At 49.6% G+C, this 18,637-nt stretch overlaps 1 protein-coding gene across 1 annotated transcript in view; it reads right to left on the bottom strand.

Annotated features, from left to right (window-relative positions):
• LOC143281345 (tectonin beta-propeller repeat-containing protein 2-like) overlaps positions 1–18,637 on the bottom strand; it is a 58,638-nt gene that overhangs the window by 30,121 nt on the left and 9,880 nt on the right. Inside the window, exons 7-11 of the mRNA XM_076586546.1 lie at positions 16,108–16,268; positions 12,740–12,882; positions 9,496–9,999; positions 6,955–7,083; positions 3,344–4,601 (exon numbers count right to left, since the gene is read on the bottom strand). Coding sequence (XP_076442661.1) covers positions 3,344–4,601; positions 6,955–7,083; positions 9,496–9,999; positions 12,740–12,882; positions 16,108–16,268 — 2,195 coding nt within the window. The remainder of the gene's footprint in view (positions 1–3,343; positions 4,602–6,954; positions 7,084–9,495; positions 10,000–12,739; positions 12,883–16,107; positions 16,269–18,637) is intronic.

Here is an 18,637-nt window from a genome sequence, read left to right as displayed (position 1 = left end):
ACATGAAGGTCTGAGTGACACAGCACCTTCACACACCTGTACAGGTCACAGCAATAGAATACATTCACATGAAGGTCTGAGTGACACAGCACCTTCACACACCTGTACAGGTCACAGCAATAGAATACATTCACATGAAGGTCTGAGTGACACAGCACCTTCACACACCTGTACAGGTCACAGCAATAGAATACATTCACATGAAGGTCTGAGTGACACAGCACCTTCACACACCTGTACAGGTCACAGCAATAGAATACATTCACATGAAGGTCTGAGTGACACAGCACCTTCACACACCTGTACAGGTCACAGCAATAGAATACATTCACATGAAGGTCTGAGTGACACAGCACCTTCACACACCTGTACAGGTCACAGCAATAGAATACATTCACATGAAGGTCTGAGTGACACAGCACCTTCACACACCTGTACAGGTCACAGCAATAGAATACATTCACATGAAGGTCTGAGTGACACAGCACCTTCACACACCTGTACAGGTCACAGTGACACAGTACACTGACACAGACTCAACATAGGTCAGAGTGACACATCACATTCACACACTTGCACAGATGAGTGTCACAGCACCATCATCACCTGTCCTGTGCCCTTCACAGACATACACAGGTCACAGCACCATCATCACCTGTCCTGTGCCCTTCACAGACATACACAGATGAGTGTCACAGCACCATCATCACCTGTCCTGTGCCCCTCACAGACATACACAGATGAGTGTCACAGCACCATCATCACCTGTCCTGTGCCCTTCACAGACATACACAGGTCACAGCACCATCATCACCTGTCCTGTGCCCTTCACAGACATACACAGGTCACAGCACCATCATCACCTGTCCTGTGCCCTTCACAGACATACACAGGTCACAGCACCATCATCACCTGTCCTGTGCCCCTCACAGACATACACAGATGAGTGTCACAGCACCATCATCACCTGTCCTGTGCCCTTCACAGACATACACAGGTCACAGCACCATCATCACCTGTCCTGTGCCCTTCACAGACATACACAGGTCACAGCACCATCATCACCTGTCCTGTGCCCTTCACAGACACACACAGATGAGTGTCACAGCACCATCATCACCTGTCCTGTGCCCTTCACAGACATACACAGGTCACAGCACCATCATCACCTGTCCTGTGCCCTTCACAGACATACACAGGTCACAGCACCATCATCACCTGTCCTGTGCCCTTCACAGACATACACAGGTCACAGCACCATCATCACCTGTCCTGTGCCCTTCACAGACATACACAGGTCACAGCACCATCAACACCTGTCCTGTGCCCTTCACAGACATACACAGGTCACAGCACCATCATCACCTGTCCTGTGCCCCTCACAGACATACACAGGTCACAGCACCATCATCACCTGTCCTGTGCCCTTCACAGACATACACAGGTCACAGCACCATCATCACCTGTCCTGTGCCCTTCACAGACATACACAGGTCACAGCACCATCATCACCTGTCCTGTGCCCCTCACAGACATACACAGGTCACAGCACCATCATCACCTGTCCTGTGCCCTTCACAGACATACACAGATGAGTGTCACAGCACCATCATCACCTGTCCTGTGCCCTTCACAGACATGCACAGGTCACAGCACCATCATCACCTGTCCTGTGCCCTTCACAGACATGCACAGGTCACAGCACCATCAACACCTGTCCTGTGCCCTTCACAGACATACACAGGTCACAGCACCATCATCACCTGTCCTGTGCCCTTCACAGACATACACAGGTCACAGCACCATCATCACCTGTCCTGTGCCCTTCACAGACATACACAGGTCACAGCACCATCATCACCTGTCCTGTGCCCTTCACAGACATACACAGGTCACAGCACCATCATCACCTGTCCTGTGCCCTTCACAGACATACACAGGTCACAGCACCATCATCACCTGTCCTGTGCCCCTCACAGACATACACAGGTCACAGCACCATCATCACCTGTCCTGTGCCCTTCACAGACATACACAGATGAGTGTCACAGCACCATCATCACCTGTCCTGTGCCCTTCACAGACATGCACAGGTCACAGCACCATCATCACCTGTCCTGTGCCCTTCACAGACATGCACAGGTCACAGCACCATCAACACCTGTCCTGTGCCCTTCACAGACATACACAGGTCACAGCACCATCATCACCTGTCCTGTGCCCTTCACAGACATACACAGGTCACAGCACCATCATCACCTGTCCTGTGCCCTTCACAGACATACACAGGTCACAGCACCATCATCACCTGTCCTGTGCCCTTCACAGACATACACAGGTCACAGCACCATCATCACCTGTCCTGTGCCCTTCACAGACATACACAGGTCACAGCACCATCATCACCTGTCCTGTGCCCTTCACAGACACACAGATGAGTGTCACAGCACCATCAACACCTGTCCTGTGCCCTTCACAGACATACACAGGTCACAGCACCATCAACACCTGTCCTGTGCCCTTCACAGACATACACAGGTCACAGCACCATCAACACCTGTCCTGTGCCCTTCACAGACATACACAGGTCACAGCACCATCATCACCTGTCCTGTGCCCTTCACAGACATGCACAGGTCACAGCACCATCATCACCTGTCCTGTGCCCTTCACAGACATGCACAGGTCACAGCACCATCATCACCTGTCCTGTGCCCTTCACAGACATACACAGGTCACAGCACCATCATCACCTGTCCTGTGCCCTTCACAGACATGCACAGGTCACAGTGGCATTCCTGTCTTTCTCATTTCTGGACAATCCCAGTGTGGAGTGGTGGCCAAGTGGTAACACGTCCAGCTAGGAAGTGAGAGAATCTAAGTGCACTGGTTCGAATCCCAGTTACCAGCATTTTTTTCTCCCTCCACTGATAAACTGAGGTCCCCTTTGCAGCATGCACTTAGCGCAAGTAAAAGAACCCAAGATAACAAAAGGGTTGTCTCTGGCAAAATCCTGTAGAAAAAAATCCACTTTGATCGGAAAAGAAATAATATTGCAGGCAGAAAAAAAAAGGATGGCGCTCTCAGTGTAGCGACATGCTCTCCCTGGGGAGAGCAGCCTGAATTTCATACAGAGAAATAAAAAAGAGTAATACAGTACAATACAATAACCTAGCCAGCAGCAGTGCAAACAAATCCTTCTTGCTCTATGGCCTTCATACACACAGAGAAACATTCATGTAAAAAAATGCTGATGTACAATGCCCAAATAATTCTTTTACACACACACACAACTCACCAGATGTCTCACACACACACACACACACAGACACACACATCTTACCAGGCGGTGTGGTCATCGGCAGAGATGTGCAACACATTGTTGACAGCCTCTACCCACTTCAGTCCCTCAGGCCGGCGGTGTGTGATCTTGGTTCCGGCAAACACCCGGCCGCGATGCAGGCGCCACACGATGTGTCCCGAGGGGGACACAGAGATCTGACTGGCTTGCTCCCCGACCTTGCGCCACACGATGCCCTTGACGGCGCCCAGGGCCGAGTAGTACAGGTTGTCACTCTTGTCGGTGAACCAGACGTGGGAGGTGGACAGCCCCAGGGAATAGATGTTGGCTGGAGTGCTGAACTCGGACCAGCTGTTGGCCGTCCTGTGCAGACCGCCGCCCCCCACGCTGCCGCCCCCCTCGCTGACCCCTGACCCCGTGGACGTCTGTCGCTCTATTGACGCCTCAGTGCTGGAGAGGCTGCAGCTGTGTGTGGGGGTGATGGGGGGGGACTCCGTGGGGTCAGTGGGGGAGTAGGGGGAAGAGAATTTGGAGTAGAAGTCGTCTATTGACTCCTGCTTCTTGCTGGGCAGTCTGCTGCGTCGCGTCATGCTGTCCAGGGCCCGCTCTGCTGCCACCAGGGGATCCACCTCCTCCCGGGCTGGGTGTGACGGGGCACTGCCAGTGGTGAGGCTTGATTGAGGGGCTGGGTGTGACGGGGCACTGCCAGTGGTGAGGCTTGACTGAGGGGCTGGGTGTGACGGGGCATTGCTGCTAATGAGGCTTGAGGGAGGTGCAGCGTTCACCGTGTGCTGTGTAGCGGGCTGTGACAACTTCTGCCCACTGCTAACAGAGGCCTGACTGACTGCGTGGCCAGGAGAGGCAGTGGTCAGGCGGTTCTCCCCAGGGAGGGTCTGCAAGGCGTGGTCTGATGGTCTGCCCCCTGCGCTAGCTGTGTGCTGCTCTGCTGTAGTCTCCAGAATCCCCGAGTCCACAGCGACCTGTCTGGTGTGGGCGGTGGCCGGTGCTGTGTCCTGCCTTGTGTTCTGCTGCTGGTCAGTGAGCGTGCTGCTTGGTGCTGTGCTCTGGGAGTCTGCTGCAGTCATGCCGCTGGTGTCTGTGGCAACATGGGGGGTCACCTGCCCCGCCTCCTTCCCCTCCTCCCCGTTCTTCAGCAGTCGGTCCACACTGCTCAGCGCCTCTTCCGCCCGGCGTAGCACCTCGTTGATCTTCTGACCGTCACCCCCCCTCCTGTTCTCCCCTCCCTGGCTGCCCAGGGATGACTGGCTGATGCTGTCCCCTTCTTTGTCCTGTCCCTTCCCTGTTTGGGTCAGTGACAGCTTTAGTCTCTTGTACTGCACTGGGTCAGTCACAGCTTTAGTCTCCTGTACTGTACTGGGTCAGTGACAGCTTTAGTCTCCTGTACTGTATTGGGTCAGTGACAGCTTTAGTCTCCTGTACTGTACTGGGTCAGTGACAGCTTTAGTCTGTTGTACTGTATTGGGTCAGTGACAGCTTTAGTCTGTTGTACTGTATTGGGTCAGTCACAGCTTTAGTCTCTTGTACTGCACTGGGTCAGTCACAGCTTTAGTCTGTTGTACTGTATTGGGTCAGTGACAGCTTTAGTCTCCTGTACTGTACTGGGTCAGTGACAGCTTTAGCCTGTTGTACTGCACTGGGTCAGTGACAGCTTTAGTCTCCTGTACTGCACTGGGTCATTGACAGCTTTAGCCTGTTGTACTGCATTGGGTTAGTGACAGCTTTAGTCTCCTGTACTGTATTGGGTCAGTGACAGCTTTAGTCTGTTGTACTGCACTGGGTCAGTGACAGCTTTAGTCTCTTGTACTGCACTGGGTCAGTGACAGCTTTAGTCTCTTGTACTGCACTGGGTCAGTGACAGCTTTAGTCTCCTGTACAGTATTGGGTCAGTGACAGCTTTAGTCTCCTGTACTGTATTGGGTCAGTGACAGCTTTAGTCTGTTGTACTGTATTGGGTCAGTGACAGCTTTAGTCTCCTGTACTGTATTGGGTCAGTGACAGCTTTAGTCTCTTGTACTGCACTGGGTCAGTCACAGCTTTAGTCTCCTGTACTGCATTGGGTCAGTGACAGCTTTAGTCTCTTGTACTGTATTGGGTCAGTGACAGCTTTAGTCTGTTGTACAGTATTGGGTCAGTGACAGCTTTAGTCTCTTGTACTGTATTGGGTCAGTGACAGCTTTAGTCTGTTGTACAGTATTGGGTCAGTGACAGCTTTAGTCTCCTGTATTGTATTGGGTCAGTCACAGCTTTAGTCTCTTGTACTGTATTGGGTCAGTCACTGCTTTAGTCTCTTGTACTGTATTGGGTCAGTCACAGCTTTAGTCTGTTGTACAGTATTGGGTCAGTCACAGCTTTAGTCTCTTGTACTGTATTGGGTCAGTGACAGCTTTAGTCTCCTGTACTGTATTGGGTCAGTCACTGCTTTAGTCTCTTGTACTGTATTGGGTCAGTCACAGCTTTAGTCTCTTGTACTGTATTGGGTCAGTGACAGCTTTAGTCTCCTGTACTGTATTGGGTCAGTGACAGCTTTAGTCTCTTGTACTGTATTGGGTCAGTGACAGCTTTAGTCTCTTGTACTGCACTGGGTCAGTGACAACTTTAGTCTCCTGTACAGTATTGGGTCAGTCACAGCTTTAGTCTGTTGTACAGTATTGGGTCAGTGACAGCTTTAGTCTGTTGTACAGTATTGGGTCAGTGACAGCTTTAGTCTCTTGTGGTATGGTATGGTGTGGTATGGTGTGGTAGGGCATGGTGTGGTATAGTGTGGTATGGTGTGGTATGGTGTGGTGTGGTATGGTGTGGTAGGGTGTGGTGTGGTGTGGTATGGTATGGTGTGGTATGGTGTGGTGTGGTGTGGTATGGTGTGGTGTGGTATGGTGTGGTATGGTGGTGTGGTATGGTGTGGTATGGTGTGGTGTGGTGTGGTGTGGTGTGGTATGGTAGGGTGTGGTGTGGTGTGGTATGGTATGGTGTGGTATGGTGTGGTATGGTGTGGTGTGGTATGGTGTGGTATGGTGTGGTGTGGTGTGGTATGGTGTGGTATGGTGTGGTATGGTGTGGTGTGGTATGGTGTGGTGTGGTGTGGTGTGGTGTGGTATGGTATGGTATGGCATGATATGGTGTGGTATGGTGTGGTATGGTATAATGTGGTATGGTGGTATTCTAACACAGGGTTTTCTTCATATCAAGCACTCACAAGGCCTTGAGTAGCACATAGTATCCTGTGACATTGTCTGTCTTTCTGACAAACCCTGATGCTTCAGATTGTTTCCATTCAATCGGATTCAGTTCCAGAAATTTGACTCATCCCACATGGGGCAATCATGCAGTGACTGACCACTGACAGTGTAGAAATTATGCAAAGCCAAAAAATTACTACCAGAAAATTCACATCATGCAAAAGATGGGAAATAAATCACACATACACTTTTCAAAAATCTGACAGGTAAACAATCTCTTTACATCAAAAATGTTGAAGTAGATTCAATCAGGTTTACAACTACTCAGTACCACTTGTTTTCTGGCACCAGCTCCTCCCTGCTACACACACACACACACAAACACACACACTGCAGTGTGTCTCACTACTACACACCACCACCACCCAGTCACACACACACACACACTATTCTGACCTTTAGCCTTCTTGTCCTTCTTCTTGACCTTCTTCCTGTTCATGTGGTGACTGAAGATGATGTCCTGACTGTCAGCCTCCTGTGTGCTGGTCGCCTCTGGTTCTCCCTCCGCTGTCCTCACGCCCTCACCTGTAGTGGTCATCATCACTGTACTACAACTTACAGCAATAAAAATAACAACACTAATACGACCGATGCAGATTGTACGGGCCTCACGCCCTCACCTGTAGTGGTCATCATCACTGTACTACAACTTACAGCAATAAAAATAACAACACTAATACGACCGATGCAGATTGTACGGGCCTCACGCCCTCACCTGTAGTGGTCATCATCACTGTACTACAACTTACAACAATAAAAATAACAACACTAATACGACCGATGCAGATTGTACGGGCCTCACGCCCTCACCTGTAGTGGTCATCATCACTGTACTACAACTTACAACAATAAAAATAACAACACTAATACGACTGATGCAGATTGTACGGGCCTCACGCCCTCACCTGTAGTGGTCATCATCACTGTACTACAACTTACAGCAATAAAAATAACAACACTAATACGACTGATGCAGATTGTACGGGCCTCACCCCCTTGAACAATGCACACACTTCACAGTACCAAGCCCTGAACAACTTGAACTCAATGACAACAACAAAGAGGTCCTTAAATTCATCTGGATCATCAATCCAGTCACCCACACCTCTCAGGCCTAGAGCTTGTGGAGTCAACATCATACGTTATACGTACATAAACATACAGACATTATACGTTATACATACATAAACATACAGACATCGTACGTTATATAAACATAAACATACATGTATCAAGAACACCAAACATGAACAAGTGTGGGTACACACAAATACGCAAACAAACACACCACACACACGACCTGCCTTAGTTCAAGAAGCACATTAGTCAGTGAGAGGGAAGGTAGAAGGGCAGTGGTGTGTTTTGACAGACTGTTCAAACTGAACAGGGGGGTCCATGTGACAGACTGTTCAAACTGAACAGGGGGTCCATGTGAAAGACTGTTCAAACTGAACAGAGGGGTCCATGTGACTGTTCAAACAGAACAGAGGGGTCCATGTGACAGACTGTTCAAACTGAACAGAGGGGTTCATGTGACAGACTGACAAGGGAAGAGGTGTGTTGTGACAGACTGTTCAAACAGAACAGAGGGGTCCATGTGACAGACTGTTCAAACAGAACAGAGGGGTCCATGTGACAGACTGTTCAAACAGAACAGAGGGGTCCATGTGACAGACTGTTCAAACAGAACAGAGGGGTCCATGTGACAGACTGACAAGAGCAGTTTGTTCCAAACTACTGGACCCAGACAGGAGGAGCACTGTCCTGGGGATCTGTTTTTCTGACTGTAGGAACTGTGATTACCTGAGGTCCTGTGATGACTGTAGGAACTGTGATTACCTGAGGTCCTGTGATGACTGTAGGAACTGTGATTACCTGAGGTCCTGTGATGACTGTAGGTGATTACCTGAGGTCCTGTGATGACTGTAGGAACTGTGATTACCTGAGGTCCTGTGATGACTGTAGGAACTGTGATTACCTGAGGTCCTGTGATGACTGTAGGAACTGTGATTACCTGAGGTCCTGTGATGACTGTAGGTGATTACCTGAGGTCCTGTGATGACTGTAGGAACTGTGATTACCTGAGGTCCTGTGATGACTGTGAGAACTGTGATTACCTGAGGTCCTGTGATGACTGTGAGAACTGTGATTACCTGAGGTCCTGTGATGACTGTAGGAACTGTGATTACCTGAGGTCCTGTGATGACTGTGAGAACTGTGATTACCTGAGGTCCTGTGATGACTGTAGGAACTGTGATTACCTGAGGTCCTGTGATGACTGTAGGAACTGTGATTACCTGAGGTCCTGTGATGACTGTAGGAACTGTGATTACCTGAGGTCCTGTGATGACTGTGAGAACTGTGATTACCTGAGGTCCAGTGATGACTGTAGGAACTGTGATTACCTGAGGTCCTGTGATGACTGTGAGAACTGTGATTACCTGAGGTCCAGTGATGACTGTAGGAACTGTGATTACCTGAGGTCCTGTGATGACTGTGTGAGAACTGTGATTACCTGAGGTCCTGTGATGACTGTGTGAGAACTGTGATTACCTGAGGTCCTGTGATGACTGTAGGAACTGTGATTACCTGAGGTCCTGTGATGACTGTGAGAACTGTGATTACCTGAGGTCCTGTGATGACTGTAGGAACTGTGATTACCTGAGGTCCTGTGATGACTGTAGGTGATTACCTGAGGTCCTGTGATGACTGTAGGAACTGTGATTACCTGAGGTCCTGTGATGACTGTAGGAACTGTGATTACCTGAGGTCCAGTGATGACTGTAGGAACTGTGATTACCTGAGGTCCTGTGATGACTGAGAACTGTGATTACCTGAGGTCCTGTGATGACTGTAGGAACTGTGATTACCTGAGGTCCTGTGATGACTGTAGGAACTGTGATTACCTGAGGTCCTGTGATGTCTGTAGGTGATTACCTGAGGTCCTGTCGGAATGGTCCTCAGCACTGGCAGCCTTGCCCTCGGTGGTTGTGGGAGACACCACTTCCTCGGCAAACATGGACAGGGCGCTGTGAGCACTGTCTGGGGACTGCACATCCAGCGGGGTGTAGACTCGAACCGCCAGGTCCGGGGAGTCCAGGGGCACCACAGGGGGCAGGTCTGGAGAGGAGTTCTGGCTGTACGGCAATGGAGGTGTGGGGGAGGTGGTGGTGGTTTTGGGGGGTGTGTGGTCAGGGTCCGCTGAGCGTATAACAGGGCGCAGGTCCTGGGGGGAGGGCTCCTTGGGCTGGAGGAGGGTGTCCAGCTTCTTGAAGGGAGACAGGAAGGTCTTCTTGAAGAACTGCGTGGCCTTGTTCTCCTCCACACCCACACCCTCCTCACCACCCCCACCTGCACTGCCCGCCTTTTCTGCGGTGCTGCTGCTGGCTGCTTTGGGGGTGGGGATGCTGGGGGGGATGGAGGGCACCTCTTGGGGCACACCTGTTATCACCACAACACACCTCATGTCCTGACATTGGGGGGGGGGGCACACCTGTTATCACCACAACACCTCATGTCCTGACACTGGGGGGGCACACCTGTTGTCACCACAACACCTCATGTCCTGACACTGGGGGGGGGGGGGGGCACACCTGTTTTCACCACAACACCTCATGTTCTGACATTGGGGGGGGGGCACACCTGTTATCACCACAACACACCTCATGTCCTGACATGGGGGGGGGGGCACACCTGTTGTCACCACAACACCTCATGTCCTGACATTGGGGGGGGGGGCACACCTGTTGTCACCACAACACCTCATGTCCTGACACTGGGGGGGGGCACACCTGTTGTCACCACAACACCTCATGTCCTGACACTGGGGGGGGGGGCACACCTGTTGTCACCACAACACCTCATGTCCTGACATGGGGGGGGGGCACACCTGTTGTCACCACAACACCTCATGTCCTGACATTGTGGGGGGGGGGGGGCACACCTGTTGTCACCACAACACACCTCATGTCCTGACATTTGGGGGGGGGGGGGCACACCTGTTATCACCACAACACACCTCATGTCCTGACATTGGGGGGGGGGGGCACACCTGTTGTCACCACAACACACCTCATGTCCTGACATTGGGGGGGGGGGGGGGCACACCTGTTGTCACCACAACACACATCATGTCCTGACACTGGGGGGGGGGGGGGCACACCTGTTGTCACCACAACACACCTCATGTCCTGACATTGGGGGGGGCACACCTGTTGTCACCACAACACACCTCATGTCCTGACATTGGGGGGGGCACACCTGTTGTCATCACAACACACATCATGGCCTGACACTGGGGGGGGGCACACCTGTTGTCACCACAACACACCTCATGTCCTGACATTTGGGGGGGGGGCACACCTGTTGTCATCACAACACCTCATGTCCTGACATTGGGGGGGGGAGGGGGCACACCTGTTTTCACCACAACACACCTCATGTCCTGACACTGGGGGGGGGGGCACACCTGTTGTCACCACAACACCTCATGTCCTGACATTGGGGGGGGGGGAGGGGGCACACCTGTTGTCACCACAACACACCTCATGTTCTGACATTGGGGGGGGGGGGTGGCACACCTGTTATCACCACAACACACCTCATGTCCTGACACTGGGGGGGGGGGGGGGGGGGCACACCTGTTGTCACCACAACACCTCATGTCCTGACATTGGGGGGGGGGGAGGGGGCACACCTGTTGTCACCACAACACACCTCATGTTCTGACATTGGGGGGGGGGGCACACCTGTTGTCACCACAATACCTCATGTCCTGACATTGGGGGTGGCACACCTGTTGTCACCACAACACACCTCATGTCCTGACACTAGGGGGGGGGGCACACCTATTGTCACCACAATACCTCATGTCCTGACATTGGGGGTGGCACACCTGTTGTCACCACAACACACCTCATGTCCTGACACTAGGGGGGGGGGGGGGCACACCTGTTGTCACCACAACACCTCATGTCCTGACATTGGGGGGGGGGCACACCTGTTGTCACCACAACACACCTCATGTCCTGACATTGGGGGGGGGGGGGCACACCTGTTGTCACCTCATGTCCTGACATTGGGGGGGGGGGGGGTACACCTGTTGTCACCACAACACATCATGTCCTGACATTGGGGGGGGGGGGGGTACACCTGTTGTCACCACAACACATCATGTCCTGACATTGGGGGGGGGGGGTACCCCTGTTGTCACCACAACACCTCATGTCCTGACATTGGGGGGGGGGTACACCTGTTGTCACCACAACACATCATGTCCTGACATTGGGGGGGGGCACACCTGTTGTCACCTCATGTCCTAACATGGGGGGGGGGGCACACCTGTTGTCACCACAACACACCTCATGTTCTGACATTGGGGGGGGGGCACACCTGTTGTCACCACAACACATCATGTCCTGACATTGGGGGGGGGCACACCTGTTGTCACCACAACACATCATGTCCTGACATTGGGGGGGGGGGCACACCTGTTGTCACCACAATACCTCATGTCCTGACAATCTTGCTGCTAACAGGTGCTGCCTGAAAGACATCCCTGACCACACACAGCAGAAGGAATGATGACTTACAACTTTGGAATTTTGAAATTAACAAAGGGCCTGTGTTATATGCAAGCTTGCTGAAGTTTTATGCAATCCACCCATACCCCCTCCCCAAAAAACAACAACTATAAAACAAAAGAAACAAAAAAACCCCACAAAAAACCCAACCCAAATAACAAAGCAAACAAAGAGCTAACAAGCAAAATAAAACCTATCTGATGACACCGGAAGCTAAACTTCTTTTCAAGTTTGTTTTCCACATCCACACTGACATGTAAATGTATGTCAGTGATTATGACACACACACACACACCTCCATCTCCACCCCCGCCCTACACACACTGTTGACAACACTAATGGAGGAAAACTGTCATTCTCTAGCTTACTTTTTACACTGTATATCCAACCTGGAAAATCTGGTTACTGTGCAAGTACACACACACACACACACACATACACGTTAAACTGAAGACTACTACTACTACTACAACTACACACACACACATGTACGCACATACACAGTCACACAAACACACACATACACACACTCACTCACACACATATAAATACATGCACACACACAAAAACCACCACCACCACCCCACACCCACACTGACCTGGCTGAAAGAGGACCTCTGGTTCCTGAGCGATACGGACCACAGCGGTGTCCCCATGTCTGCGCAGCACCAACACCTCGTCCTCGTGCACCGCCACGTCAACAATGCCCCCCAGCTGCTTCTGACTGCCCACCACCCGGTTCCTGCACACACACACCACACACACACACACACACACACACCACACACATACACACATATACACACACCACACACACACACACACCACACACATACACACACACATACACACACACCACACACACACACACACACACACATACACACACACACACACACACACACACACACACACACACCACACACATACACACACACACCACACACACACACATACACACACACCACGCACGCACACACACACACACACCACACACACACACACACACACACACCACACACACATATATACACACACACACACACACACACACCACAAACACCACACACACACACACACACCCCACACACACACACACACACATACACACCACACACACACACATATACATCACACGCACACACACACATACACACACACCACACACACACACCACACACACACACACACACCACACACACACAGAGACACACACCACACACACACACACACACCACACACACACACACACACCACACACACACAGAGACACACACCACACACTCACACACGCGCGCACATACACACGTGATTTTTGTAAAGTTATTTCTGACAAGGTTCTTATGGTCGAACTTTCACAGGCATTAGTTCATAGCCCTATTTCTACATTCCTTTAATGCACTTCAGAATTGTGTTAATGGTTTCTGTTTATTATAATTATTATTATTGAATTGTTACTGTTAAATGTAATTGCATGTTAGTTATACCACCTTCCTCCCCCCATCCCTTTTTTTTTTTTTTTTTTTTTTAACGTCTAATATCACTGATAGTGAAAAGACGCTAAACTAAAGAACGAACGATACACACACACCACACACACACACACACACACACACATACACACACACACACACAACACACATCACATGCACAAAACATACATACACACACACACACACACACACAACACACACGCTGTTGTTGTAAGCTCAGGTATCAGATTGAGACCATCTGTTTTGGTCTGAAATCACCACATGACCTCCACCATGGGGTCCTGGCTTAGAAAGCTGGGGGTCTAGTCCCTTCTTTGCTGTTTCAGTTTCAGTTTCAGTAGCTCAAGGAGGCGTCACTGCATTCGGACAAATCCATATACACTGCACCACATCTGCCAAGCAGATGCCTGACCAGCAGTGGAACCCAACGCGCTTAGTCAGGCCTTCAGAAATCCCCCCCCCCCCAAAAAAAAAACAACTAATTATAAATAATGGATAAATACATAAAAAGAACTACTACTACTAATAATAATATGTATAAGGCACAAAAACTTGATGAAGTCAACTATAAGCGTAAAAAAAAGGAAAAAAAAGTAGTAGTAGTAATAATAATAATAATAAAATAAATAAATAAATAAAATAAATAAACAAAAATGACAACAATGATGATAAATAAGCAAATAAATGTAAAACATGCAGACACACATTCACACATACACACACATATGCATAACAGACATGCACCAAACATGCAGTTTCACAGATATGAAAGCACAGTCAAATACACATAAACGTACATGAGCTCCAACACACACACACACACACACACACACATTACCCTGCACCCCCTCTACCCCCCTCCTCCACACACTCATTTCTAGGCTATGTATCGCAGCTTCCATGGCACACACACACAAACACACACACACACACACAGAGGCACTCTTACTTGTACAAGCACACACACATACGCCCATATCCCCCACACCCAACCCCACACACATATATACAAAGATATATATATGCACACCCGCACTTTCCAATATTCCGTTGTTCCCTCAGTGTAGACATGCATTCACACACACACCTCATCTTCTACCCCCTTCCCTGTGTCCCCCCCTCCCCCCCCACACATATACCTCATCTTCTACCCCCTTCCCCCTGCCCTGTGTCCCCCCCCCCCACACACATATACCTCATCTTCTACCCCCTTCCCCCTGCCCTGTGTCCCCCCCCTCCCCCCCCACACACATATACCTCATCTTCTACCCCCTTCCCCCTGCCCTGTGTCCCCCCCTCCCCCCCCCACACACACATATACCTCATCTTCTACCACCTTCCCCCCGCCCCGCCTCCCCCCCCTCCCCCTCCCCACACACACACACACATACGCACATGCACAGAACTCTCCTGACACTTGTGTACACTTACACCCTCGCGCATGCACAAACGCACACAAACACACAGACCCACACATACACACACATACACACACGCACAGAGACTACCACTGATTGGCCACAAGAGGGATGGGAAAAGATCTCTGATGCCAAGCCATTTTAACCTTCCTGAAGTGAAGTCAGGTCCCCATTCACACCTGGATGGATGGAGGAATATTACAGTACAGGGCCTTTCCCATGAGATGTTTTAACCTTCCTCAAGTGATGTCAGGTCCCCATTCACACCTGGATGGATGGAGGAATATTACAGTACAGGGCCTTTCCCATGAGATGTTTTAACCTTCCTCAAGTGAAGTCAGGTCCCCATTCACACCTGGATGGATGGAGGAATATTACAGTACAGGGCCTTTCCCATGAGATGTTTTAACCTTCCTCAAGTGATGTCAGGTCCCCATTCACACCTGGAGGGATGGAGGAATATTACAGTACAGGGCCTTTCCCACGGAGATGTTTTAACCTTCCTCAAGTGATGTCAGGTCCCCATTCACACCTGGATGGATGGAGGAATATTACAGTACAGGGCCTTTCCCATGAGATGTTTTAACCTTCCTCAAGTGATGTCAGGTCCCCATTCACACCTGGATGGATGGAGGAATATTACAGTACAGGGCCTTTCCCATGGAGATGTTTTAACCTTCCTCAAGTGATGTCAGGTCCCCATTCACACCTGGATGGATGGAGGAATATTACAGTACAGGGCCTTTCCCATGAGATGTTTTAACCTTCCTCAAGTGGTGTCAGGTCCCCATTCACACCTGGATGGATGGAGGAATATTACAGTACAGGGCCTTTCCCATGAGATGTTTTAACCTTCCTCAAGTGATGTCAGGTCCCCATTCACACCTGGAGGGATGGAGGAATATTACAGTACAGGGCCTTTCCCACGGAGATACAAAACCATGCTGAAACACAGCTTTTAACTCTTTTATCACTGGTGGACAATGGATCAGAAACAGAGGCAGCGTGTGTGTGTGTGTGTGTGTGTGTGTGTGTGTGTGTGTGTGTGTGACCTACCTGACAGGATCCAGGATGAACAGGGTGGAGGTATTGTACGTCAGCAGCTGAGTGGTGCAGTACATGTGCAGAGGCCCGAACTGCAGCTCTGTGGTGGGGGTGGTGGAGCGGGGGGCAGGGTGCAGGAGGGGTATGTCTGGGTGTCCTGCACTCAGCAAGTCCTGAGGACAGAAATCATTCTGTCAGCTTCCTGCACTCAGCAAGTCCTGAGGACAGAAATCATTCTGTCAGCTTCCTGCACTCAGCAAGTCCTGAGGACAGAAACCATTCTGTCAGCTTCCTGCACTCAGCAAGTCCTGAGGACAGAAGTCATTCTGTCAGCTTCCTGCAATCACCAAGTCCTGAGGACAGAAGTCATTCTGTCAGCTTCCTGCAATCACCAAGTCCTGAGGACAGAAACCATTCTGTCAGCTTCCTGCACTCAGCAAGTCCTGAGGACAGAAACCATTCTGTCAGCTTCCTGCACTCAGCAAGTCCTGAGGACAGAAACCATTCTGTCAGCTTCCTGCACTCAGCAAGTCCTGAGGACAGAAGTCATTCTGTCAGCTTCCTGCACTCAGCAAGTCCTGAGGACAGAAGTCATTCTGTCAGCTTCCTGCACTCAGCAAGTCCTGAGGACAGAACTCATTCTGTCAGCTTCCTGCAATCACCAAGTCCCTCATCTGCTACTACAGTGTCCTTGAGGGTCTGAGTTTGACTGCAGAATCAAACTGAGTCATTAACCAGTGTCAATTTCTCAACAGTTTGTACTGTGCTGTGTACCTTGGACATATAGGTGTATAGGACGTTGACAGTGTGTACTTTGCTGTGTACCTTGAACATGTAGGTGTGTAGGATGTTGTCAGTGTGTACTGTGCTGTGTACCTTGAACATGTAGGTGTGTAGGACGTTGTCAGTGTGTACTGTGCTGTGTACCTTGAAAATGTAGGTGTGTAGGACGTTGTCAGTGTGTACTGTGCTGTGTACCTTGAACATGTAGGTGTGTAGGACGTTGTCAGTGTGTACTGTGCTGTGTACCTTGAACATGTAGGGGTGTAGGACGTTGTCAGTGTGTACTGTGCTGTGTACCTTGAACATGTACGTGTGTAGGATGTTGTCAGTGTGTACTGTGCTGTGTACCTTGAGCATGTAGGTGTGTAGGACGTCATACTTCAACATGGAGGTGTGTAGGACGTCATACTTCAACATGTAGGTGTATAGGACGTCACACTTCAACATGTAGGTGTATAGGACGTCATACTTCAACATCTAGGTGTGTAGGACGTCACACTTCAACATGTAGGTGTATAGGACGTCACACTTCAACATGTAGGTGTATAGGACGTCATACTTCAACATGTAGGTGTATAGGACGTCATAGTTCAACATGTAGGTGTGCAGGATGGTATACCTTCAACATGTAGGTGTGGATCATGTTATACCTTCAACATGTAGGTGTGGATCATGTTATACCTTCAACATGTAGGTGTGTATCATGTTACACCTTCAACATGTAGGTGTGGATCATGTTATACCTTCAACATGTAGGTGTGGATCATGCTATACCTTCAACATGTAGGTGTGGATCATGTTATACCTTCAACATGTAGGTGTGGATCATGTTATACCTTCAACATGTAGGTGTGCATCATGTTATACCTTCAACATGTAGGTGTGCAGGATGTTATACCTTCAACATGTAGGTGTGGATCATGTTATACCTTCAACATGTAGGTGTGGATCATGTTATACCTTCAACATGTAGGTGTGGATAATGTTATACCTTCAACATGTAGGTGTGGATCATGTTATACCTTCAACATGTAGGTGTGCATCATGCTATACCTTCAACATGTAGGTGTGGATCATGTTATACCTTCAACATGTAGGTGTGCATCATGTTATACCTTCAACATGTAGGTGTGGATCATGTTATACCTTCAACATGTAGGTTTGGATCATGTTATACCTTCAACATGTAGGTGTGCAGGATGTTATACCTTCAACATGTAGGTGTGCATCATGCTATACCTTCAACATGTAGGTGTGGATCATGCTATACCTTCAACATGTTGGTGTGGATCATGTTATACCTTCAACATGTAGGTGTGGATCATGTTATACCTTCAACATGTAGGTGTGGATCATGTTATACCTTCAACATGTAGGTGTGGATCATGTTATACCTTCAACATGTAGGTGTGGATCATGTTATACCTTCAACATGTAGGTGTGGATCATGTTATACCTTCAACATGTAGGTGTGCATCATGCTATACCTTCAACATGTAGGTGTGGATCATGTTATACCTTCAACATGTAGGTGTGCAGGATGTTATACCTTCAACATGTAGGTGTGGATCATGTTATACCTTCAACATGTAGGTGTGGATCATGCTATACCTTCAACATGTAGGTGTGCAGGATGTTATACCTTCAATATGTAGGTGTGCAGCATGTTATACCTTCAACATGTAGGTGTGGATCATGTTATACCTTCAACATGTAGGTGTGCATCATGCTATACCTTCAACATGTAGGTGTGGATCAT

This window comes from Babylonia areolata, chromosome 4, assembly GCF_041734735.1.
Source record: "Babylonia areolata isolate BAREFJ2019XMU chromosome 4, ASM4173473v1, whole genome shotgun sequence".
NCBI classification, from domain to species: Eukaryota; Metazoa; Mollusca; class Gastropoda; order Neogastropoda; family Buccinidae; genus Babylonia; species Babylonia areolata.
The sequence above is the reverse complement of the archived record's forward strand: the minus strand, read 5'-3'. Positions and strand labels throughout refer to the sequence as shown.